The sequence below is a fragment of the Stylophora pistillata genome, chromosome 2, assembly GCF_964205215.1.
Source record: "Stylophora pistillata chromosome 2, jaStyPist1.2, whole genome shotgun sequence".
Classification (NCBI taxonomy): domain Eukaryota; kingdom Metazoa; phylum Cnidaria; class Anthozoa; order Scleractinia; family Pocilloporidae; genus Stylophora; species Stylophora pistillata.
Window position 1 is genome coordinate 56,790,735 of NC_142520.1, and position 25,718 is coordinate 56,816,452.

General features: G+C 38.2%; 2 protein-coding genes across 4 annotated transcripts; one reads left to right on the forward strand and one right to left on the reverse strand.

The window, feature by feature from the left end:
* Positions 1-26: 26 nt before the first annotated feature.
* Positions 27-18,638, forward strand: LOC111337605 (sperm-associated antigen 1). Its single transcript, XM_088748646.1, has 24 exons — positions 27-184; positions 485-630; positions 4,452-4,526; positions 4,806-4,890; positions 5,423-5,548; positions 5,968-6,032; positions 6,839-6,960; positions 8,464-8,625; positions 9,095-9,172; positions 9,601-9,707; positions 9,827-9,861; positions 10,563-11,014; positions 11,910-12,084; positions 12,645-12,725; positions 13,563-13,854; positions 14,167-14,274; positions 14,644-14,733; positions 15,316-15,429; positions 15,592-15,744; positions 16,385-16,510; positions 16,925-17,030; positions 17,181-17,255; positions 17,361-17,456; positions 17,554-18,638. Exons 2-24 carry the CDS (start codon positions 488-490, stop codon positions 17,652-17,654), a joined length of 2,967 nt encoding a protein of 988 aa, XP_088604772.1. The 5' UTR covers positions 27-184; positions 485-487; the 3' UTR covers positions 17,655-18,638.
* Positions 18,606-24,239, reverse strand: LOC111337608 (phenazine biosynthesis-like domain-containing protein). Of its 3 annotated transcripts, none has more exons than XM_022943944.2 (10): positions 23,978-24,239; positions 23,059-23,158; positions 22,605-22,703; positions 21,556-21,618; positions 21,030-21,082; positions 20,589-20,619; positions 19,860-19,944; positions 19,453-19,646; positions 19,305-19,367; positions 18,606-18,843 (listed from the first exon to the last, which is right to left on the reverse strand). In XM_022943944.2, the coding sequence occupies exons 1-10, from the start codon at positions 24,074-24,076 to the stop codon at positions 18,731-18,733; spliced, it is 900 nt and encodes a 299-aa protein (XP_022799679.2). In that variant the 5' UTR covers positions 24,077-24,239; the 3' UTR covers positions 18,606-18,730. The 3 variants fall into 3 exon arrangements, with proteins under 3 accessions (XP_022799679.2, XP_022799678.2, XP_088604773.1); XM_022943943.2 differs by lacking the exon at positions 23,059-23,158 and adding an exon at positions 23,228-23,327 and having other exon boundaries at positions 23,978-24,224; XM_088748647.1 differs by lacking the exon at positions 23,059-23,158 and adding an exon at positions 23,228-23,327 and having other exon boundaries at positions 23,954-24,087.
* Between the last annotated feature and the right edge of the window lie 1,479 nt (positions 24,240-25,718).

The following is a 25,718-nucleotide window of genomic DNA, read 5'->3' on the forward strand; positions in this document are numbered from 1 at the left end:
GGTGAATTTAACCAATCAGATGTGGCAAAAGAAAATCGCACATGGTTGCTTCGCGGGCTCGCTTAGGTCGCCTGAAGGTTTGAGCTCGTTGCCACTGAAAATTTTGTCGAGACGTGAGTGAACTAGGCGGAATATGCAGCCACCGAATAAATTTAATAGAAGTATGAACAGATTGTGACAATAGGTAAGCATAGAGGCCTGAGTCAAGAGTGTAACCTGTAGTTTGTATTCAGGCTAAATGCCAACATTTTCAGGAAGTACAAGCCAAATACATATACACTTGTTGAACTGCAAAGTTTAGAGCTTTTTTTCACCGTTACAAGCTTAAACTTTCGCTGTTGTAAGTTTAAACTTACCTCAGTGAAAGAGTAGTCTTATATTTTGTTCAGACCATACAAAGTTGGAGTTGTTACCTCAGTGAAAGTGTAGTCTTATATTTTGTTCAGACCATACAAAGTTGGAGTTGTTACTTGAATTATTTCAGGTCATGCCCATGGGTGAAGATTTTGGTTCGGGACTTTTGGAGGGTTCTTCCACAACATCTGGAATCCCTATTGAGCACCTCGATTATGGATACATAGAAAAGTGTACTAAAGGCAAGGAACTGGAAAAGATTCTCAAAGTTTTGCAGTAAGAAAATATTGGGTTGTATTTATTTCCGGTTTGCATTGTGTTAACATCTGATCAACAGTGAATTCTCCCCACTGTAACCTTAAACCGATGCCTTGTTGGGCTTGTAAGTCAACAGAAGTGCAAATAGACCCTCACTTTTGCGATTAACGTACAATTTCTCCCCTAAAATCCAATCCATTATACAATGAACAGGTAATGAGAATCTACACACTTATCAGCTAAAGAGTACAAGCTTGATTAATTCTTTGGCGTCTGCCCCAAAAATAACCTTTTTCATATACTTCAATTTAAAAAATCATAACTGAGTGCAGGGCTAACCAATCTTACCAAGTTATACATCATATTAAAGCTTATTAAATGAAGATTGTCAATTAAAAAAAAATTAATTAATTTAATAGAATCTTAATTATTTTTGTTGACAAATATAATTATTTTTTTGATTATGCAACACACAAAAATACATTTGACACCAAAAAAGGTGTATTTATTTTAAAATTACAAAATATCATCCAAGAAAAAAAAGATAGAGAATTATTTGATAAAGCTATATACAAAGAATCATAAGATTATATTGAATCCTGACAAAGATATCAAAATTTTTCTAAATGGTGCTGAAAGTTAAATATTGACATAAAGACTGTACACAAAGCTAGCATGGTTTGTACTATGATAACATCATTTATAAAACTGGAAATGGACTGAAATCTCTCAAAAGGGTTCATTTGTAAAGGAAAAATAGTTTTCAATGGCATAATAGGTTATATAATTATTATCATGAATTATTGCTATGTATCATATTACGAAAACCGTATGTATACTGTAAAATGTGAAATCAATCTAAATTCAAAGTTCAAAAGACATATGTATACATATGCATGCTATTTATGATATTCTTTGGAATGCCAAGTGGAAAAGCAGTTCTTGTCTGCAGTGCAATGCAGGTAAACCTGGCATTGGGGTGCTGAGCACCTCGATAGCACCTTGAGTTCTTTCTTATGCAAAGTGTAGCAAACCTTGCAATTTCTCTTGGTCTTTGTAAATTCTGGTAGGTGAATTGTTTCAAATTCACCAGGCTGCCTTTTTGGTGGTGCAGACACAGGGGGATTACCAAATTCTTCCAGACCTGCCAGTTGCCGTACCAATTCCTCACGAAATTCTGCAAGGGAATATCTCTGTGGTCTTTTGAGCAGCTCATTTTCTGGATATTCAGCACGATGGATTTGAAATAAGATATAGCTGTTGACAACTGCAATATCCACCATGTGGAAAAGAAGAATTTTCCACCACCTCATGCATTTTCGAATTGCATTGTTTTTAGCCAGTAGCTGGTCAGAGCGATCAACACCATTCATATATTGATTGTAGTTTTCGATGACTTTTGGCTGCTTTACCCTTATTGTTTGCCATCTGTTGTTTTCCTTCTCTTTCCTTTCAACCATTACCCACTCATTTGCATCAGCAATGGATGACAGAATTGTAACTGGCTTGTTGTCTTTCCATTGCTGTGCTAAACATACTCCATCCCTTTGCCACCTCATGTTGCCACGCTGCTCTCTTTTTGCCCATTCCTTGCCTTTTTTCATACAATCAGGAAATCCTTTGCGATTTTCAGCAGCTGTGCCAGTAGCAGGTACACCAACAGCAAACAGATCTTTTATGAGTTTGACTGATGTGTAAAAATTATCAAAGTAAAGGTGATAGCCTTGATTCAGGAGAGGCTGCATAAGCCTGAAAACAACATCATACCCTAATCCATTTGCAGATGGCTCATGACCAGCTTTTTTCCCAATATATACATCAAAGTCACACGTATATCCATTGGCACTGTCTGCTAGAACCCAAAGCTTGATGCCCCACTTAGTTGGTTTGTTTTTGATGTATTGTCTTATTCCTGACCTATGCTTGGATTTGACCATTCGCTCATCAATCGAAACTCTTTGAAAAGGCTGATAAAGTTCTTGACATTTGCTTTTGAAATGGTCCAGGAAGCTACTAACCTTTCTCAGCTTATCATTTTCAGCCTCTGTTCCTGGGTGTACTACATGAATCATGGACATAAGGGCCTTGAATCGAAGACGTGACATAATACTCCGTGCCCAAAGCCCATGATACAATGTCTTAGTGCTCCAGTAGCGTTGAAAGGAAGATACATCTACAAGTCCACAATACATAATCAGAGCAATAAGTTTGTATAGTTCTTCTGTGGTTGTTTCAATCCATGCTCCATGCCTGTCGCCATAAGATGGTTTGTTCGATATCGATGCCCAAGCATACGCATTAGTATGTTCACAAATCTCCCTCATCAGTTCCATGGTAAAGAATAATTTAAAAAAATCAATTGCCTTTGACATGCTTCCTCTTCGAATAGGGCCTTCTAAATGTACACCAGATTGTCTATTTGGTGAAAATGTTGGCAATTGGTTTGGTGTATCAGGAGTATCATAGTCGTTTGCGGCTTGTTGTGCCTGGTTGTTAGCCTGGGGAGCTACTCTGTTTCGGCCACGACCCCTTCCTCTTGGTCGTCCTCTACCTCTACCTCTACCTCTAGCCCTTCCTCTTCCTGCTCTTGGTCTTTGAGCAAGTTCCTGCTCTTCGCCCTCAGAGCTTTCATCATTTTCTGAAGCTTCTGGGACTTCAAGGTCTTGTTCCACGTCCAATGATTCGTATTGAGAGCTAAATTTCAGAAAAAAATACACAAATATTACAATTTGATAAATACAAATATTAGAAATCTTATAAATTTCCTAAATTTTGAAGCACACTATATTATCATAACTATGATCAACTACAGAAACAAAATAAAACACAAAATATGTCCAAAATATGTAAGAAACAAGGTCCAAAACTCATAGGTTTGTTTGTGTGAAAGGTGTCAAGTTTCTTTCCCGCGAGAAAGGCACATGGTCTATTATGATTACAAAGAAAATCAAGTAAAATTGCCGTAAATTGTTATTTATTTCGATCTTCAACATACTGGTGATATTTTTAACAATAATTTAAAGTTTTTATGTTGAAAAATCGTAATATAAGCATCATTTTCACCATTATAATTCCATGGCGTCATCTCACATGGCATTGTTTACGATCACGCTTACCTTGATTCCGAGTCTTCGTCGCTTCTTTCTTGCAATTCCTGGTCCAATTCAAACTCCTCTCCACTAGATAACCCACCATTATTGCTGTCTATATCACTTTCTCCCTCACTTTGATCGTTTTCAATTATTTCTCTAACTTGTTCCGCAGTAAATCGAACATACGCTCTCTTGCTAGCTGACGCCATTTTGAAATGTGAAGCACTTGCGTTACGAAAATTTTATATCGGCCTCTAACAGCTAGCCAATCATGTGCACTGTATATTTAATGCTGATTTATGATTGGCCAAAGCACAATAGTGATTGTAACAATGTTTTTGATCGACCACATGCATTTTTGGTATCCATGACAACATTCGACGTCATCGTTCCTGGAGGAACGATTTTTAAAGGGGCGGACGTCAAAGGGTTAAGCACCATATTTTCTTGTCTTAATTTTAATTCAGTGTCTAGCTTTTTTAAAAGAGAATGAGTAATGAGATCTTGAGACTTCATGGGAGTTCTGAGGTACTGTATATCGTAGAAAAGAATTTTTTGCTGCAAAGACATATTCTCTCTATACCTTTGTACTCAACCCACATTTTTACAACCTATTGGGTACAAGGTTTGATAACATGAACAGTGCTTTGGATTAAATTCAAGGCATTGCAGGAAAGGAAAGTTTTGACTTTCTAATGGCAAACACTTTGACTCCTCACTTGCCTTCTGTGTCTTGTTAAATTCCAGATCTGGTGAGGAAGGTCATTATCCAGACCTCGTCAAATTCACAGAGGAAAGATTAAAGAAAGTAAATCCTAAAAGGTGAGTTAGTCAAAATTGTATAACTTTTTTTTCATTGGTGACTTGGGGTGTTTAACTGGGAGGCTGTGTTCACCAACTGGTCCACACAAATCTAATGTAACAAATGGTGGTGAGAGGTATAGTAAGTGGCATTAGACTGCAGGTACATGGAACCATCCTTTATTGAAATCCCTATCAGTGGCATCAACAGTATTTGAATGCTGTTTTTGTTGGTAGATCCTAACTGTATAGGACACAAATAGATTTATTTCAGTCTCTCCCTTTTTTTTTCTCTGATAGTAAGAGTCTTCGTAAAGAACTCCCCATTAACACATACCGTGATTTGACCAGAACAGAACACCAGGAAATAACAGATGACTTGCAGGTTTGTGTCTTGTTTACATATAATTATCTTATTAACCAAGTGCGAGGGCCGTATTGGGAGAATATCAGCCTGAGGTCTTGACAGCGCAGCTCGGTCTGTACAAAAAAGACTGATGGCCGATATTCTTCCAGTACAGTCCCGAGCAAGCTTGGTTAATAAGAGATTTATTATACGACTGAAGTTCAAAGGGACATAAGTGCAGTATCATTCAGGACCATTCGGGACAGTGCCTTCCTGCCTGGTCCAATGCTGAGAGAATATTGACTGGCAATAGAGCATTTTGATTGGTTGATTTTAGGTATTGGCCCTCTTACTGCCCGAGTCGTATAATAATATACTTTTGCACACAAGTCAGTGAGGGATACACGTTTGCAGAGGTGGATTCTAGAAAGAAATAATGGTTTAATTGTGGGTCATCTAGGGCTCTTTTCTGTGGGAAAGTTGCGTACCTGAAAGAGGGATTTAGTGCAGGATAGGAGCAGAAGGGCGTTTTCTTGCACTCTGCTCTAATTCCTAGCTATCTGTTCTTCAGGATTGGATGGCGAGTGTCAATGAAGAGGATGAGGCATTGAAGAAATCGGGTGGAACTAAAGGAATGGAAAACGATAATCTTCCTCCCATTAGAACTGCAGCTAGCAGTGATGTACCCCATGCTCAGGTTTGATTTAAGATTATTTTAATTCTTTGCAAGTCATATTTAATAGTAATAATAATAATAATAATTTAATATTTATATTGCACAAAGGAACATGTGGATAAAATGCGCATCACAATACTTTTCAGGGGACTTTGGCTGGACTGCATTGCTCAGCAATTTACAAACAATCAAAGGAAACTTATTTCAAGATGCCCCCTCCCCACAATTCCCAGTATAAACCATAAAAATGTAAAACACAGCAGGATCTGAACATGTTTCTCATTATCTTGTAAACACAGTTGTAGTCAGGTTCATCAGAAAACATTGCTAAGGAGGCACAGCTTAATCTTTTTCTAACTCTTTGGTCACTTAGAATATATATAGATGACATCAGCTATGAATGAGAAACATTGTTCTCTTACTACTTATTTCATTATCAGCCTCAAAAACCCGCAACTGAAAAGAAGAAGCCAGTGACACCACGTAGCTATCATGAATGGGACAGGTAAATAAACACCACTTGAATTGTTGCATATAATTATTTAAGGTTGTCTCAGCTGATTCCTCCAAACCATTTTTGCCTTCCTTCTGCATCATTGGCTGGGATGTGATGCACTGCAGATCTCCACACTGAGCTGTGCTGTCCTGTGTGGTAGACTTTTTTTTTTTTTTTGCTAGTTCAATCCCTTTGTCTCCAGATAACAACTCTATGGAAGCCATAGGGGAAGTTCAGGGGCCCGTTTCTTGAAAGTCGCGGTAACTTAACGGGCCTGAAGCCATGTTTTAAAATAAAAATTTTAAAGGATAGAGAAGCAGGCTCTGACACCGAAACCAGTCCTTTTTGTTTCTTTAGGTGAAAGTTTTTTGTGTCATTTTCAAAAATTGTAAAATCCCTATCTTGAATGAAAAGAGAATGGCTTTATGGGCCCTCTAAGTTACCAGGACTTTCAAGAAACGGGCCCCTGGTGTCACAAGAGAAGTGGTAATATTACCTTTTCATCTGACTTCATGCAATTATTGGCAGCCATAGACATCTATGCCTGAGGTTTTCCTTTTTTCAGAGGAGGAGTTCATCTAATTCCATTCTGTTGTCCATGCTCTGTCCTCAGATTCCTTGTAAATCTTCTAGTAGAGTATATTTTATTTCCTGATTTGCAAGGGATGATTTTTAATCGATAGTAAGTGTTGAACATACCCAGGAAAATTTAACATGTTTGCACCTTACTTGGAAGGCTTCAGAACTAATTAACACTGACATTTATTATGTGACTACAGTACATCAGTTTATCTTGTTGCCTTTCTTCCTCTAAGAATTGATCCTGATAAGGAGATAGAATCTTTGGAGAAACAAGAGGAGGAAGAAAAGAAAAAGATGCAGGAGAAAGTAAGGGCAACCAAGAAAAATGCAATCTCAGCAAATGTAGATTTGGCAGGTAATGTGCAGTTACACTTGAGAATATGAAACAAAATGCAAAACATATGAAGATTTAAACTTGACTGCTGCGCGAACTTTTACTGTATGTTCAAAGTAATTCGTTTTAAAATGAGGTGCTCAGTAAAATAGAAACACAATTGCCAAGTATTAGCTCAATAATAATAATAATAATGACTTTATTGGATCACACAATTACTGGTAGAACCAGTAGTTTTTATTGTGGTCCTCGCAAACAACTGAAACAAATAATTCAAATTGAAAATAACATTATTAAGAATTCCAACTGGCCAGAGGGAAACCAGATGGCTATTTACAAGCATGGCCAAGGATTTGATCCAGAAGCTACCGTGAAACAAATCCAGGTAGTAGTCAAGGCAAGACTCGAACCCAGGAGCGGCAGATTGCGAGTCCAACATGCTGACCACTCGGCCACACTGCCTCCATAAGCTTGGCCTCTTATCTCTAACAGTTTCTGTCACAGGGCATTATTGGGGTCTAGTTCATGGACCGTAGGGCCCACAACAAAGTTCATAATGAACTTCATAATGGGCCTTGCTCACCATAGTCTCTGGGGCTCAGTGGTCTAGCATTGCTGGACTGTTGTGCGGGAGGTCGAGGGTTCGAGCCCTAGCCGGATCAACACTCAAGGTCTTGAAATAAAAATGAGGAGAATAGGCTACCTTTCTATAACATCAAGAAATGGTTAGATATTCTAGTCTTCTCGGATATAGGGACGAATAAATGGAGGTCCCGTCTCCTGCAGGGTTAGGGGTAGGAGACGTTAATTTCCCACGCATGAGATCACTGTGTGATGGATGTCCTCCCCTTGGGTGGGATGGGTGGGTTTACTGGGCCCGCAGTAATTGGCACAAGCTGTTGTGGTGTCCTTGCCCGTCGGCAAATCTAATAAAAAAAAAATCTGAAGGTCAGAGGTTTGATTCTTCATGGGGATTCAGAATATTTTCTTTGTCCCACACTTGTGACAAGACGATGTGATTCGTGCTTACAGTATGAAGCGTTACTGAAGTAGGAAGGTTACTGATGTATAGAGACCCATTAATCTCTGGATTGGTTGATTAAGGAAACAGTCAAACTGAAAAACAAGTAGATTGATTGATTGTTAAAATGTGAAATGACATTTGAGAGTTGAAGTCGTAACAAAATGTTACCTACAATTCGTATGGCAATCTGTACATCTCTATGTGTTCCTTCGAAGTCTTCAGTTAACTGTTATACAAGTATTGAATTCGTCGCATGCTGTTTAAATAAAAGGGGGTTAATTGGTCCCCAGACTCCCTGGGACAACATTCTGGTGCCAAAAATGGGGTAATTATACTAGGGGCCATTTATATGAAATACATGCCAAACTATTATTACACTAAGTGCAAATGACGATGAAACATCTTTCTCTACAACTTTAGACTTTTTGTTCACTACTTGATTATAAATATAATCATAATTCTTTTTCAAGATCCTTTTCTTTTCCTCTCCATATTTACAGGAAAGAGTGACACTGAAAGGAAAATTCTTGCCACCAGAGAAAAGGAGAAAGGCAATGAAGCATTCCAGAGTGGCCATTACTCTGAAGCTTTGATGTTTTATTGCCGAAGCATTGAACTGAATCCAAAAGCAGCAGCAGTATACAACAACAGGGCACTTGCGGGTATATAGTGCCAACAGTGCACTCACTGATGATAAAATTAGAGTCTATATTGTTGTTGTCACTATGTTGTTACTTCTGATGTGGATTGCATAGTTTCAATTGAATGATGTTAGCCTTCTTCTGGTAATGAGGACAAGGGGATACATGTCACCTTTTGGTGAAAAAATTAATGTGTTGTCATTTTTATGTATCATAATTTGGATATATCAACAAAGTTGAAGTGGTAAATTGGCCACCGTAACGATTACAAAAGCTGACGTTTTGAGCGTTAGCCCTTCATCGGAGGGCTCCAACAAACTGGGCTAATGCTCGAAACGTCAGCTTTTGTAATCGTTACGGTGGCCAATTTACCATTTCAACTTTGTTGATATATCCAAATTATTTCGTTACCCCCACTGACGCAGCCCCAAAGAGTTTCTTTAGAAACTATCAGCCTTTAATTATTTATCATATTTTCTTTATCCTCAAGAAATTAAACTTAAAAAGTTCCAAGAAGCTGTTCATGATTGTAATCAGGTGCTCAGTATGGAACCCAAGAATGTGAAAGGTATTGCATTTATTGTTTCAATAAATAGCTTTATGTCCAACAGTATTTGTTCCAATAGTATTTATATTTAAGAGTGTCTGCATGAATGTGTGGTCATTGCAAAATATGAAGAGAAAAGTTATATATCTTGAAAAATGTAGGCTTGTGAAAATTTTGTTTCTAGAATTGGGTGTGCAAATCCATGTTAGTCATGGTGACTCTTAATCAGTCTTGTTACATTTTAGTTTCCCTTTTGGGATGTTTCTACCTTTTTGAAGTATTATAATTATGCTTCTTTGAATTAATAGAATTTTGACAACATCTGAACAAGTAATTTTGACTATCGTAAGGTACTTCAGGACTCTTCTATTGAGGAAACATAAAGCTAACCTTTCCCCTTCTCTCAGCTGTATTTGAAGCAAAGTGATGCACCTTTTTTGCTTTGACAGCTTACTTGAGAAGATGCCTAGCTCATCAAGGGCAAGGGCTCAAAGAAGAAGCAAAGGAGGATCTAACTCAAGTGCTTGCTTTTGAACCCAATAATAAAAGAGCCCTGGTATGTTTTGATGAATATTCCATCACCTTTTTGAGTTTTTGTTATTCTTTGTCCTGAAAGGGTATGAAAATAAAAGTAACTTTGCTTCAACTTTTTACTGCTGATTTATTTGACCACAGGAATTGCTCAATGAAATAAAGAAGAAGGAAACCAGGTAAGTATTAAAGGGGAAATGTAATTGTTTGTCTCACAATTTGGTCAGTTGAGATGTAGATTGTGATGTCTTGGCCGCATACTGAAGAAAAGTAGCAGTATGTAGTTGAAATGTCGCATTCCACATCCCAAGTGACCACATTGCGAGACAAACGATTGCATATGTCTTTTAAGTGTTATTGACCACGATGAATAACCACAAGCTATTTTATGATATAAACAAGTAACTATTGTGGTTCAGTTTAAATTTAGAAAGTTATTTTTTTTGTGGCTTTTTTTTATCCATTCTCGAATGTGATGTTTCTGTAATTATCATTGTAAGTATGCTACTTGCTTAAGACAGAGAGCCATTTTATCAATGTAAGGTTCACATCTGTGAGCTTATTCTAAGTACAGAGGTTATCACTAAGTTTAGACTTAAGTGCTTCAGCTTGTTTATCACACATTCGAGCCCAGGTGGGGTACCAACTTCCAGGGTTGAAATAACAACCAAATTAAAATCAAAGAGCATAGGTTCTTTTGGTAATAGTGATTATTTGTTGTCAAAAATGGTTGAAATTGGACTTGGAGTCAGAGTTGGAGTTCATTAGAGTAAAAAGACTGAACATTGCAGCAGCGTGGCGTGGTATGTTTAAAAAGTAAGCTTTGTGATCCAAGACTCATGGTGCCCTCTGCTCAGCTCCTTTTTTCTTTATCTTTAAGTCAAAATGAAGAACACAGCAAGCTTGGCAGAAAATCAGTGGAATCGCAGCAAGACAAAAGTGAATTTAATGGCACTGAAAGACTTTCTGATAAACACAGTTCTGAAAACAACATGTCGTCAACAAAACCCAAAGGAAAAAGGATGAAAATCATAGAAGTTGAGAGTGAAAATGAACCAGAAACGTCTGCAAAAGCAAATGAGGAAAGAACCAATGAAACGTTAGCTAAATCATTCACTGATTCATCTGAAAAAGCCGAAACTATTAAAAAAACTATGGATGCTGAGCGTTTGCAATCGAGCGACAAGAAAGGAGTTGAAAAACAGCCTCAACTTCCTGGATTAGTGCAGAAGGCTCAAGAAGAAGCAACACAATTGTTTAAACTGGGAAGGTATGCTGAGGCTGCGGAACAGTTTACACAAGCTATTGATATCCTGAAGCAAAGCAAAGAAGGTACGCATTGATATTTTTGATGACAATTATGTTTCCATGAGGACAGTGTTATATTATAGCTTCAGGCCGCGGGTTTAGTGTTTTGGAGACAATTACTAAGGTTACGTTTCAGACTAGCCCGAAAATTAACAACGACCATTTTTTCAAATGAATCCAGTTGAAACACTCCATTTTCTGGCTCAATGTTTAACCGAAAGTATTAACCCTTTTGCACAACCGGCTGAGTTTTGGAAAGTTCGTTTACTTAGAACAAACTCCTCTCAACAGATGTAAAAAAATTTCTGATCTCGACTCTACTCTTATTATCCAAGGAACCAAACAGAACCAGCGGATATCACTGGCAGATTAAAACATAATCGATCATGATTAACAGACACTACTCGAAACTTACAGCCAGAATCAGGAACCATTCAATTTTCAAGAGCATGCGACTATTAAACAGCTCTCCACTTGACTCGTGATGACTTCCACTTAAACCTCTAACCGCTAATAATGATCAGCTTCTAATTTATCCACAGGCAGCCCAAGCTCACTACTAGAGAAGCGGACATGACTCTTAACGTGTTGTTTTCTGGTAGTGAGCTTGGGCTGCCTGTGATTTATCCGGCCTTACAGTTTCACCTTAAATTAAACATTACAAGTAATCACAAGAGAAGGAAACAATCGCCAACTAAAGAAGCTCGTGATTATTAATAGAATTCTCTTTGTCAGTAACAGGCAAGGTGTAGTTTAAAGTGTGGAAAATATGAATTTTGATGTCAGAGTTTGCAGGGTTTGAGATGTTAAAACATCAGTTACTATCTCCGACAGCAGTGCTTTGTCGAGGCTACCCTCATCTGGATGATCAGCAACGCGTTCAGTTGAGTTATTACCTTTCATTTTCTTTTATCTGCAGAGAAAGTTGCTTTCCGTCAGCCCATGTGTGCTTTGCTTTGTAACCGCGGCTCGTGTTTGATCAAAATCGGTGACTGTACTAGTTGTATCAATGACTGTACATCTGCCTTGGAGGTTTCACCTGGTGCTCTCAGACCATTCCTCAAACGAGCGGAAGCATACGGAATCTTAGAAAAGTAAGATGTTCTTTTAGTTTGATTTTGATACCTTTTAGCGCAAGATTCCAATACGTGGTTTTCAAAGTCGTGCATGTTACTAAGAACATGAGAGGAAACAAAAGGGACCTATAGGAAACATTTCCGCATCTTGCGCGAAACAAATGCTTCTCTTTAAAGTGATATGCATCTAACTAGAAGCGTATGTATCTCACTAGTAACGTGATACATCATGGGACGGAGAAAAAACCTCCCTAGAGAACAGGGGCACTTGTCACACAGATAGCATCCCTCATCTCAAAATATACTTTGAATGCATGTCAAAACACGCCATAATCTCACGGTCCCTCGAAAAAATGGACTCGGACACACACAACGGCACCTATCGGTCACGTATAACGAGGCATATCGCTCCGGAAACGTTCACGACGTATGTCAGAAATTTGTCACGTTTTGCAAGAAAAGGTACATTTCATGAAGACATGGCCACCTTGCAAGACTCAACACATATCATTGCTCATAAGCAGTGTGATCAGTGTCTTGTACAAGAAATGTCAACTTCTTGATTGTTGTTGTGTCAGGTTCGACAAGGCTTGGCTGGATTACCACATGGCGCTGAAAATCAGCCCTCAAAACAGCACTGCGTTACAAGGAAACCAAAGGTTAGAAATGATTCTTTTATTTTCGTAATTAAGGTTCTTTTCAACCCTTTCACTTCCATGATGTGTGACCAAGACACCACTTCTCCTCACAATAACAGTACAATTTCAAGCAGACAACTGATGAGAATTAAGAAAAATATCAACAAGGGTATTATTAGTTGATCCAATACCAAATTCTCCAAACTAACATCATAAGAGTCTAACGCAAACAATAAAGAGAATTAATATTACTATTAAGATCAAGGGAGTGAAAGCGTTCAAACTAGAATAATACTTTTCCGTTTTTTTTTCTGTTTAAATATTCTGTGCAAGAAGTTACTTCTTTAGTTTTCTCTGTACACTGAATTTACCTTGTGTACTATTTATTTTTGCGCGGTTATTACTCTGTCCACCCTCTTGTTACATGTTTTTAATGGTCCATCTCTAATTTTAAAATTGCCAAGACCATGTGTGTTTTGGCAGATATTGAGTAACTTTGAGTCTGAATAAATATATATGAAAATCATATATTTTGAACTGCGGTATTTGATACGTATGATGCACGATCCTCGCATCTCAAATACCGCAGTTCAAAAAAAAATATATATATGATTTTCATATATTTATTCTATCTCATTTATCACTTTCACGGGTTCATTACGAATCAACTTAACGGCCTGCTCTCAGTTGGCTTGTTAGCTCAATTGGTAGAGCGCTGCACTAGTATCGCAGAGGTCAGTGGTTCGAGTCCCGTACAGGCCTGATTTTTTTTTCAGGTCTGATTTTCGCTATTGCTTAAATAGCGCTATCTACTGCGAGGATCGTGCATCATACGTAACTTTGAGTCTGTTTGTGTAGGATTTCAAAGCAACTAGAGCGTCTATATGGAACGAACTGGAGAGAGAAAGTTTCCCCAATGGAATACTCACCAAGTAACAAGTCTTCTGTAGCATCATCTACTGATGGCGCCTCAGGTCACCCTACCCCCACACAGTCAGCGGATAAAGTCACAAACCAACTCCACCCCTCCCCACCTCAGGTGCCAACCGAAAAGGTGCCAACCACTACCCACTCCACGGTAGAGGCCCCTGTTGACCCTGCTGTGAGGTTTGCACAGCGCAAAGAGGAGGGAAATTCTTTAGTTAAACAGGTAGATCACGTGTTATTTTTGTTGCTGTTGTTTTCTTTTTTTGCCTCGTTGTGTTCATATGTTTCCCCATGTACTGCTTCCGCACTCGTGTACTGTTTGTTTGTTTTCATTTTCTTTTGTCATTCGCGCACAAGCTCTATAAATATGCGCTCATTACTCTGGATTCAGTTCAGCTTGTGAAAATTTCGTTACCCCCTTAAAAAATTTTCATTTATTAGACCTTGTCGTTCCTCTAGCAAATTTGTAAATGATACTTAAAATCCAAGGTATATTCCTATTTAGAGCAGGAGCATTTTCCTTTTCCTGTAACAGAACCGCCACGAGGGAGCTGTTGCACGATACACAGAATGTATTAATATCGATCCCACAAATGTAGCAGTTTATACAAACAGGGCACTGTGTTACTTGCGACTTAATCAGGTAAGAGGCTTAACCCATACTTAACTCTATAACTACCCAGGGGATTGATCAAGACAGAATTTCTCCTGACTGTATCAATATAATATCAAGCAGACAACTGATGAGAATGAAGACAAATATGATGGGATTATTGGTTGATCCAATACCAAAATCTCCAAACTAATATCAGAAGAATTGTATAGAAGACAGTAAGGAGAATTCTAAATGAGATCGTGAGAGTGAAAGGTTTACATTCCTACGGAGAGTAGGAATCTTTCTTTCGTGTAGCAACCGATAACTATTCTTTCTTTTACATTTTATTTAAATCTTTTTGCTGTAGTTATTATTCTTATTCTCTGATAACTTATCAATTCGTCACTATGTCTTAAGCCCGAGTTGGCAATCAGTGATACAACAGAAGCCCTGAGACTTCAACAAGATAACGTGAAGGCTCTTTTCAGGAGAGCACTCGCCAAAAAGGTTTGTTTCATCGCCGAGAAAGCAACATGTACGGTATGACCCTAATGGGCGGGTTCTATAAAACGTTAATGCGATTCAACTGCAAATGATAACAAAAGTAAGAATGAGGAAATTATGCATTTTTCCCCTTTTGAATAACTAAAAAACCTGAAAGAGCGGGAAAAGTACTTCCCCACCAACTTAAGCTTCGTGAGGCTTATAGCTGATGAATAACAGCAAAACTGTATTCACGAACTAGACTTGTTGCACTGGACTGACAAAAAAACTTCTCACTCTACTTTTGCTTGTGATTTTCCCGACGTCAGTCACTACTGCCGACAGTAGCCCTTCTCTTGAATATCCACCCTCATCTGAGCGATAATACCACGCTCCTTGGTTCAAACTGTTTATTGATGTCGGAAAATTTGCTCATTGTACTTCACGACTGTATCGGTTCTGACCCCTGATTGGCTGAGAGCTGAGTCAATTTTTATTCGTTACTGGGTGCCACATAAGTGCTGATTATATTTTTCGATCATTTGTAATCTTTCGTAACTGACGTTAAGTAGCCATGGAAACTGTTTTTGCGTCTGTGTTTGACAGGCATTGGGTCAGTATGATTCAGCTGCAAGAGACTTGGTATCTCTCCAGAAGATTGAACCAAAAAATGCTGCTGCCAAGAAGGAATTGAATGTTGTTCTTGAGATGTGTCGTAAGGTATTCCAACAAGACTCCGTTAACATCAGTTTAGAGTAACTGTGCCACGTCTGCTAAGATATTCGTAAACCCTTTGGAATTGTACTGATGATCTTTTTTATTTATTTTTGTAATTTAAAAAAAAAAAGAAACTTAAACTGTTGTCATGTCGACTTTTGGCAGGAACGTAGGACATCACAGGACAACAATACAAAACCAAAAGAAAGAAAAGAGGAAAAGAAAGCTGAGAAACAGGCGCCAAAAGTCAACCATGAGCAGACGAAAACAAAATGGAAAAGGATAACAATTAGGGATGTACAAGAAAAAGACGAAGAGGTCAGTCAAGTAAACCCCCCTTCCTTCCCCCTCTCGGTCAAAGGAGTTGGTCAAGTAAACCCCCCTCCCTTCCCCCTCTCAGTCGAAGAGGTTGGTCAAGTAAACCTCCCTCCCTTCCCCCTCTCAGACGAAGAGGTCGGTCAAGTAAACCCCCCTCCCTTCCCCCTCTCAGTTGAAGAAGTTGGTCAAGTCAACCCCCCTCCCCTCCCCCTCACAGACCAAAAATGTATTTTCCGATTCTATTTTTTAACTGAACAGAATCCTTTAACTGTGCGTGCATTCTCCTTTTGAGCAATGGGAGCATTGACAATTGTCAAGCCCCTTGGCAAATAGCATGAAAACGAGTTTGCATCATGCACCAATTTGTTTTTTCCCTGTGCCACGATTATCTACCCATAGGTGCCCAAAGATGGTACAACGAGAGAACGCAAAAGAAACTAACTCCCCTTTCCCTGTGCGTGTCAGGTCTACAACACGACATCCAAATAGGATTGTTGTTCCAGAGTTTGTTTTCACTTCCACGTTATGAACAGGGTTCCAGTGCACATAAGCTATACTTCACCCTCGCACCTCCATAATAAGAGAGTGCGCCCTTGTCTTATCTTTTGCGGAGATCAACGTTTTTCTTATTGTATCCAAGGATGACGACGAACCCGTCCCCTCGCCGAAACAGCCGTCTGTCCCCACAGCTAACAAGATCTCAGATAAAGCGCCAATAAACTCAGTGGAAGGCACCACAGGTGGAAAGCGAGTCAAGCTTGCAAAGGTAAACCTGTTTTGTTATCTCAATTGAACTGTGTTAGTATTTTCATCAGCGTCATTTTTCCTTCGTTTGCATCTTTTCCATCCTTAACCTCGTTTCTTTTTGGTTTCATGACCTTTTGTACTAACGCCTTTGGTGGAGAACGATCTCTTGAAGGTTTCATTCAAATTTGAATTTTGATTCTCCTATATTTTCGGAAAATCAAAATCGTGATCGTTGACGAATATTCTGAAACAATGAGAGTTTTATCGATCACTTCATGGTTTCATTCAATTTTGAGTTTTGATCCTCCATTACCTTCGGAAAAACGAAATCGTGATCCCCGGCGAAGCTTCTGAAACAATGAGAGTTTATCACTCTATTTAATGAGTCATTGCGTTACATAATTGAAGTTTAAACACGGTTGTTTTTCTTTAGAAAACGCCGTACGATTTCTTTCAAGCCTGGAACTCGGTGAAAAAGAATAATGCCAAGGATTATGCTGATTTACTGAGGCAGCTGGGGGTGAAAAGCCTCCCCAAAGGTACCGATTGTGTCAAGATACTTGTAGTACTGGAAAGGGGTAGTGACAGAAGACAAAAGAAAAGAAAGGATAAGAAAAAGCAAACCTGGAATAAGAACTACTAAGGCACGGAAACATACACTGACTTTGTATGTTCTTTTTTTCCGCTAGTTCTCAGCAATAAACTTGATGCTCCCATGTTAAATAACATCATGGTAGCCCTCAACCAGGAAATTGTTCCGCAAGGTAAAGGCAAACTTCAACTATTTAATTCAAGAACAGTTGAGGATTGAAACCCTAGTTAGGTTTAAGTCATAATCTAATCCTATGATCAATGTGCAATTCTTTTAGGAGAAGAAAAACTTGCTTGCAACATTCTTGAAGAGCTTAGTCATGTCGAACGATTTGATATGGTGTTGTTATTTATGTCTTCTAAAGAAAAGAAAGGTAAGAGACTTGGTTTAAAAGAAATTTGTTGTCGTCTCAACAAATTGTTTTTTTTGGGGTCCACTGTGTTAATTTATCAATTCATTTCTGTTATTAGAACTTCAACAGCTTTTCTCTAAGCTTCAAGTTGCAAGGGAACAGAAGCCATTTGTCACAAGTGATGAGTTTGAACGGCTACAAAAGAAGTACAGGACTTAGGAATCTAGTTCATAGTACTAAAGGACAAGTTATGCATCTGCTTTTTTGACAATTGAATGAGTTCTCTTGGTTCCTTGCACCAGCTTAATCTCCGTAACCCTTTGACCCAATGAGTGACCAGCATCTAATTTCTCCTTCAGTCTCACACCTAAATCAAACATTAAGATCACAAGAATGACAGAAATGATCAAAGAACCTCTTGATTGTTAAACAAATTCTCCTTGTCAGCACCTAAGGAAAGATATAGTGAACAGTATGGAGAATATGCATACTGATGTGAGGGTGTAAAGGGTCAAAGCTGAAAGCACCACAAGTTTGAAAGGGGAGGGGGGTTGAAATTCCATGTAAAGAGCAAGATAGCAATAAGACTATGCGAATTGAAAATCGGCAGGCAAAAACATCATAGACCCTTCTGACAATGGTGTCTTGTACCTTGGGGACAAGAACTAGTAAGGTTGATCTCGTAACTATTTGATGTCCAGCATGACTTCTGAAACAAAAAAATTAAATCACTCCACCTTCTCTGTGATAACCAACTATTAACCTGACCAGCTTCCTCTACATAACGAGTACGTTAAAAAAAAAAATAGACATTGAAAATGTTTGTTTTAACTAAGGTGTTGTTATACCTCAGATAATCTTTGGCAATTTATTTATGGCTGAAAGACTGTTTGCTGGTTAAATGAAAGGTTTTATTGATGCTAAAAGTGTGAATGTTCCAGAAACTTTCAGATTGTTCTCACTGAGGTTGCATTAAATATTATTACAATTGAAGTTTTAACTATTAAGGAAATTATGCCTGCAGAAAGTGTTTCCCCGAGACAGATCATGTAGGGTGTGGGAATGTTTTAATGGATATATACTCTTAAAATGTTTTAGTTATATGCTGTGCTGTGAATTTTCTTTGATGGAACAAAGCTTTATTTAGAAATCTGTCCCTTAACTACACAATCCTGGTAATACAGAGTTTAATATTTCATTATACATGTATGTCATAGTGCAAGTGTTCTTTATAACCATAATACCTTTTGGTTGTCACATTATTTCTAAAGAGTGTTAGTGTTGTGTGACACCTGTCACAAGTGTAGGCTTCCTTGAAGAACCATGACTGCTTGTCCAGCAATGTCAACTCTGTTGTCTTCCCTGACGTGAACTCTCAGTTCTCCGCCACGTGATGAACACTGTCGAGCTAAAAAAAAATGGGAAAAGAAAAGGTGGACTTTCTGTAACTAAATGTACTTGGGTGTGACTAGTTTTTTAAACTTGGATGTGGGGTGAGATAGAAAGGTCAGATAAAATTTCCCAAACACTGGCTTAAATGTCAGAGGGAGACATTTCGAGTCAACTACAACCACAGCTGTATGGGTGGTTGATCAAGCCTAACACAGCCTTAACAGATATGCTTAAACAGAGATACTTTAAAGCACCAATTTTGAAACCATCCTTTTTCTAGGTAAGATCAAACCACAAAATTCTGAATAAAAATCCAAAAACTGAGCCACACAATTATGAAATATACCCTTTCAAGGCCAAATAAAATGTGAGCTTTGTTACTGGGAACTGGTTTACTACGAACTTTGGCAAATGTCACTAACCCCAAAATTCCAAGAGCACGTTTCAAACAACCTTACTTGGAACTGTGGAACTCACCATAGAAATCATCCTTTTTCAGTCTCTGTGACCAATAACTAGCAAGAACTGTATGTGCTGAACCTACAAGGAAAATAGTAATGTAAGAAAAAAGAACTTTAGTATATGAATATGACCACCTTTTAAAAACAGCCATTTTTAAACTCACCAGTAACTGGGTCCTCAGATATACCAACCCAAGGAGCAAAGTAACGTGAAACAAAATCGTACACCTCACCACTACCATCCACACACCCATTTGCCTTAGTCCCCTGCAGGGTAACAATTACACCACGGACAAGTCCAGATGAGAGAGCAGACAACATAGCCTGGAAGTCTGGGGAGAGGTTCTCCAAGTCTTCTCTGTGAGCAAAGGTTAAAGATTTATCAAAAATACAATGCTATTGAATGACCCAGTGTAGCTTCACTGGGAGATTGCTGCAGTTGAGTTATATAAAAAAGGTTTGCCCCCTACCCCACACTCCCTTAATTTTGCCCAAGAGCAATTCTTTTCATGTTTTTTTATCATTCATTACAAAATACTAATACTTGAATGCTTAGTCCATGACCATATACCTTGTCAATGAAGGCTCCAGACACAAGAGTAGTTTCTTGGTTGTCTTAGAGTATTCTATGTCTTTCACCCTGAGGTCACCTACAACTGATAAAAATTTTCGATTGCTGAGTTAACTGCTAGGAAGTGTTTCTAAATATTAAAAACCTTGCTATTTGACTTAATTTCTTCTTAGTACAATATACAAAGAAGTGATAAGCTCTTTACAGTGAAAGACACAGTAGACTTGTGGTTAGTACACTTAAGGTTCCAAGCCCTGGCTGGGATCCCTGTCTTGTGAGCTCTAAATGCAGACATCTTAGAGGGCAATTTTTAAAAATAATTTTGGGGAAGCATGCTCACAGGCTCTTGCCCTTGCTGCTTGTGGTCACAGCTTTACCCCTCCCAGAACCTCCCTTTTTTCATCTATTTTTTTAAAGGATTTGAATCTCTAAAGATGCTTCACTCTTGCCAGGCCTCTCTGCCATGGTGTCTAAATAGTTTGGAAACTGTCTGTGAAACCTGATGAAATACAAGGAAAGGTGGGGAGGAGGGTGGGGTAACATGTGCTACAATGGTGTACCATCCAGATGGAGTGCTCTTATTTTGAGTTACTTAATGCATCAGAATGGGTAGTTTCTAAGACTGAACTTATAAAGGTACAACACCTTATACCAAAGTGGTGGAGAATAAATAATTCTGTGCACTACTTCCTGTGTCTTGAAGAAATTGTTGAAGAAAAAAATGATTACCTGCTTTGATTAATCTTGTTAGGGCTTCATCCTGACAGAAAAGTAATGCAAATACTTGATTTTAATGCTGGAACATACTTTGAACAATGTAATTTTTGATAGCAAACAAAGGGTTAAGTCTAACTTGCATCTCTTCAGAGAGGTGCCACAATTTCAATACTCCCACAGTGACAACAAGTCCAAGTACAATAGACATAAATATACTATAATTACACCATTTTAAGAATACATAATTATAGACTAATGGTTGGTACATGTAGGAATTTTGCACTTAACGTTCATGAGAGAATTTCCAGACAAAGTATGCCACTTTTCATGCTAATGGTACAAATACCAGTGAGTACACAAAATTTATGATGACATTAATTTTCAATTTTCAATTGCAGCTGTAAAAGTAGAACCCTGGGCTGTACTTGAGCACATGATGATATTTACACATACTTTGGGTAGTGGTACACAGCTATTCAATGGGAAGTTTAAACAAATTGATGAACCTGAAGTGTAATAAAAACAAGCAAATCAGAATATGATTGCTATAACTGCAACATTCTTGCACAAATTTATTGAGAGCAAAATTAGACTCTCTACTTGTCAATTTCATGATTAGACCTTGCAAATCCTAAATATCCAGTAGCAATAATATTGGCCAATGTGACTTTCTTGTGTTATCTTTAATTGGCTAGAAAATTACTGTAAAAATTTGCTCTGAAAAAGGGCTAATGCATGGAATGTCGGATTTGGAACTCTTCAGAGTAGAAAATTTCTTTATTACGTTTGGACTTTGTAAAATGCTGACGTCCGATCTCAACCTTAACAACAACATGTTAAGCGCTATTGATCAGCACATGTAAATACGTGCTAAATAAATTGGTAAATTATTAACTCATTAAGTTATTATTAAATTATTCTATTCTATTATCTTTACTGTACACTATTGTCGGCTTGTACAACAACTCTAGATTCCTACCTTGTCGTCTTGCCATTAACTTCCCACTTAGAGTTTCAAATGTTACTTCAGCATTTGCATTACCTAGCGAGGTGACCACACAGTCACACATTACTAATTATATAATTAAAAGAAACAAATCTGAAAAAGGGAGTAATGGTGAATGCACTGATAGGGTTTTTTTTTTTTTGGGGGGGGGGGGGGTAGGTCAATATGTTTGATTCTGTTGTGAAGACTGTTGTAAGAGAAAAGAATCCAGACAAGAGAATGGTACCTCTGACATTTGCACTGTTCAACTAAAAGAGGTTCAACTTTATAAGGGGTTCAGTACCATTTTCCATAGGCTGCTGTTTGTGGAAAAGGGTTATAAGGCCCCATTTCCCAAGTGGGTATCTGGGGCATGCTTACCAAGCAAAAATTTATAAATAACACTTAGAAGCTTAGAAATGTCATTTCCAGCATTTTTCTTTTGGGTATTGAAAAGACTGCTATTCATACTAATTTTTCTTGACACCTCAGTTTGTAAATCACCTGTCATTATTGACTGGTCAGAATGCTGTGTTTGTAGATATACAGTCAGTGGAAATTCAAAAATCAATGGCTTGCAGGGGGGGGGGGGGCTCTTGTTTTAAGACCACCTGGCAGCTCACAACTTTGTGTGAAAGCCCACAGGGAACCCAAAGACTGAGTCTGCTCACAGGCTAGCCAGGGGGTGAGAGATCTTAAGGATTGGTGGAAAGGTGAGTAACTAGCTTTTATGTATGATGCACGATCCTCGCAGCAGAGAGCGCTATTTATGCAATAGTGGAAATCAGACATGAAAAAAATCAGGCCTGTACGGGTTTCAAACCACTGACCTTTGCGATACTAGTGCAGCGCTCTACCAATTGAGCTAACAAGCCAACTGGGAGCAGGCCGTTAAGTTGATTCGTAATAAACCCGTGATGATAAATCAGATACGATGAATACATGAAGTTCATATGTTCATCATATCTGAATATGAATATATGAAGTTCACATAAGAAAGCAGTGGTTTATTGACACCACTGCTTTCTTAACCATGGTCTTACCTATGGAGTCAAACAAAACCGCTGCTGACGCTAAAGTTGCATGTCCACATAAAGCCACTTCACATGCTGGGGTAAACCAACGAAGACCAAAACACGAACCTACAGTAGAGAGAAATAGAATTGTGCAACATAAGAAGAGGTGTGAAAAACTCAGGTCATATAACAAATTTGTGTTTAAGTAAAACCACTTTGCTCTTGGAATGAAGTGTTGTGATTTTATCAATATGTATATTCTCTATAATGTTCTCCATGCATTTCCCAAGGTGCTAATGAGGAGAATTTGTTGATCAATCAAGAGCTTCTATAGATTGTGATCATTTCCTTTATTTTCATGACCTGTGTGATTCAGGGATGATTTTGGAGAAATAAGATGTTAGTCCTCCATAGTAATCAGGACTTAAGAAGAAGGAATAACTTATTCAACTGAGTATCATTCACAGTGATCATTCCTAACCTTTAGAGTATGTGTCCTGCTCAGTTTTTTTGAGGATAAAAGCAGTGTCCGACAGGTTCATTTCATGTGCTATCTTTTGCATGGTGTTGTCATTTAATTCCTAAATTTTAGGCAAAAGGAAATAGAGTCTTTGCTCAAGTAATACTCACTTGGGTTTGGTAGACCTAACCTTTTGAATATGTGTCATGTTCATGTTTTTCCAGGATAAAGGCTGTTTCTGATAAGTTCATTTCTTTTGCAACTTTTTGCAAGATGTCATCAGTAAGTTGCTGCTTGTAAGAACAAATTAATTCACTGAAGATTATTGCTACACACTGACTTGCAAATTTTATCAGTAGTAGAAAAATGAGGTACAAATGAAACTTCAAAAGAGAACAAGCAAATTTGCATAGATTCCATAAATGTAGTGTACAATTTTTTTTTAGGAATTACATTTTACAAATGCCAACAATTTTCAGTTATATTTTTGGCCAGCACACACTGAATTTGAGACCCTGAATTGAGGTCTCCAACTCCTTCAATCTCCAAGCCAGAAGAAAGACTTTAAGTTAACAGAAAACTGAGAAATGAAATTTTTTTAAGGGAAAATACGTTTATTGTTTCAATTAATTCCATCCCCCACCTCCACTTCCGAGCACCCCTAAATTCACAGGATGGGAAATGGGTCAGTTTTGATCGAGACAAATCCCTCTCTAAAATTCTCCCCAGTAAAATGCTCTTCAGGTCCCACTTCTCAGGGGAAAAAAATAGAGGCGAAAGGAAAATAAATCACATCTATTTTTTTCCGTATTTAAAGGGGAATGTCCACATTCATTTTAATTACACCATGTGACCCGATGCTAGGTAAATTTAGTGACAATTGTCACACAATCGTTTTTCTAGCCCGATCTCTTACTCGTTACCAGTAAAAGTTTCTTACTCTTGATCCCACAAGACAAACAGCAGCTGGATTCCCGCCAAAGGGTTTATCGGTGAATGCATCCACCACAAAGATTGGACAACTCGCCTCAACCGCCATCTTGAATAATGTCGTTACCAATCTTCCTCGGAGTACATTTTTTCCAACAGGTACGGGCACCAGGGAGTAAGGTGCCCTTGAACTGAAGTTGCTATCGTAGTGATTACTGAAAAGGATTCAAGTTCTTCCAAGCAAAAGTGGTTTCTCCTTTTTCCCCTCTCCTTCGTTTTTGTGTTAAATGTTTCTTTGTGCCCTCGTAAATTGTTCCTTCGTCTCTTCGATATTGCGTTAGTTCGATGGTTTTTATGTTGTTTTTTTTTCCGATCGTTCGTTAGTTCGTTCGTTAGTTTCTTCGTTCATTCGTTTGTTTCACTTCGTTTCCTAGTTCGTTCATTCGTTCGTTCATTCGTTCGTTCGTTCGTTCATTCGTTCGTTCATTCGTTCGTTCGTTCGTTCGTTCGTTATCGCTCCCTCTTTCGTTCGCTCGCCAGTCAAGTCCTTCTGGCTAGGAATTATTGCAAATCCACTTTGCGCAAAAAGGGGGTTCTGCTATCTCACCAGAGCCAAGAGCCTTTTTCTTTTTTCTTTTTTTCATTTTGTTGCCAGCGAGCATTTATGATCACGAGAAATAAGATTTTTCTTGTTTAATACTTATAGCTTTTTTCTTTCAACTGAATTACTAAATAATCAAGGTGATCCTCGGTTTAAGAGAACCACCTCCTGATCACGAATTTTGTTAGTGTTGTTGAACGGGTGTAAGGACAAAAAAATTATTCGACTTTTTCAAAACTTCGGTCTCAGTTTTTCGGCGTTCTTATGTATTCATTCTTCACTCCTTCATCTCGTCATTCCTTTCTTTAACAATTCAGATTTTTTCCTCCTCTTTTGTCTGTGTCATTCTTTCTCGTCTTTATCAATGGCTTTCTTCTGTGACTTTCTTCAGTGACTTTAGTCTTTCATACTTTTCTTTACTTTCTCGATATTCAATTCTTTGTAAATCCTAGAAGTGTTCAGACCTTTGTCGTATATATGTGAATCTAATATATGTCCCAGTTGACAAACAAGACCTATTTCACGGTATGCAGAACGCGTGCTATTTATGAACCTAATGATGTCCTCTGTAGCCTCATAATGAAGCATTGTTCGATTCCTCAAGGGAACATTTTTTTCTCTACACCACGCCCGTAGTTAGATGAACTACATCTTTCTTTGAACTCTTTGTAACTAAGTTCACAAAACATTCCACCGCCAAACCCGGAGATTTAAGGTTCAACTTCAAATCCTGGCGAACGATTTGGATCAGTTTTACTTCGTCTCCCACGTGAGACAAGTATCCACTTTCTTCTTTCTTCCCTTTGTCAAAATTGTTAAAATATTTTTATTTTGTTAACTTTGCTATCAAAATGTTGAACTGGGTCAAAATATCAGCTGTGATATCGGCCAAGGCGGCAGGATGGACTGGATCCAATATATCATTACATGAAATTCGTTGAAACAAAACTCGGCACCTTTCAGTTACATTTTCTTAATAGGTTTTTATCTAATTTATATTTCGATTGGTCAATATCAGTTCTTTATGCTGTTGAATAATAGTCAATATTAGTTTAACGGAGTAAAAACGCACGCGAGCTGAAGCTGAAGGTTTACAGTTGTATCAAGTGTTCTTCCGACATCATTGAGAAGGGCTATTACGCCTTTAAAA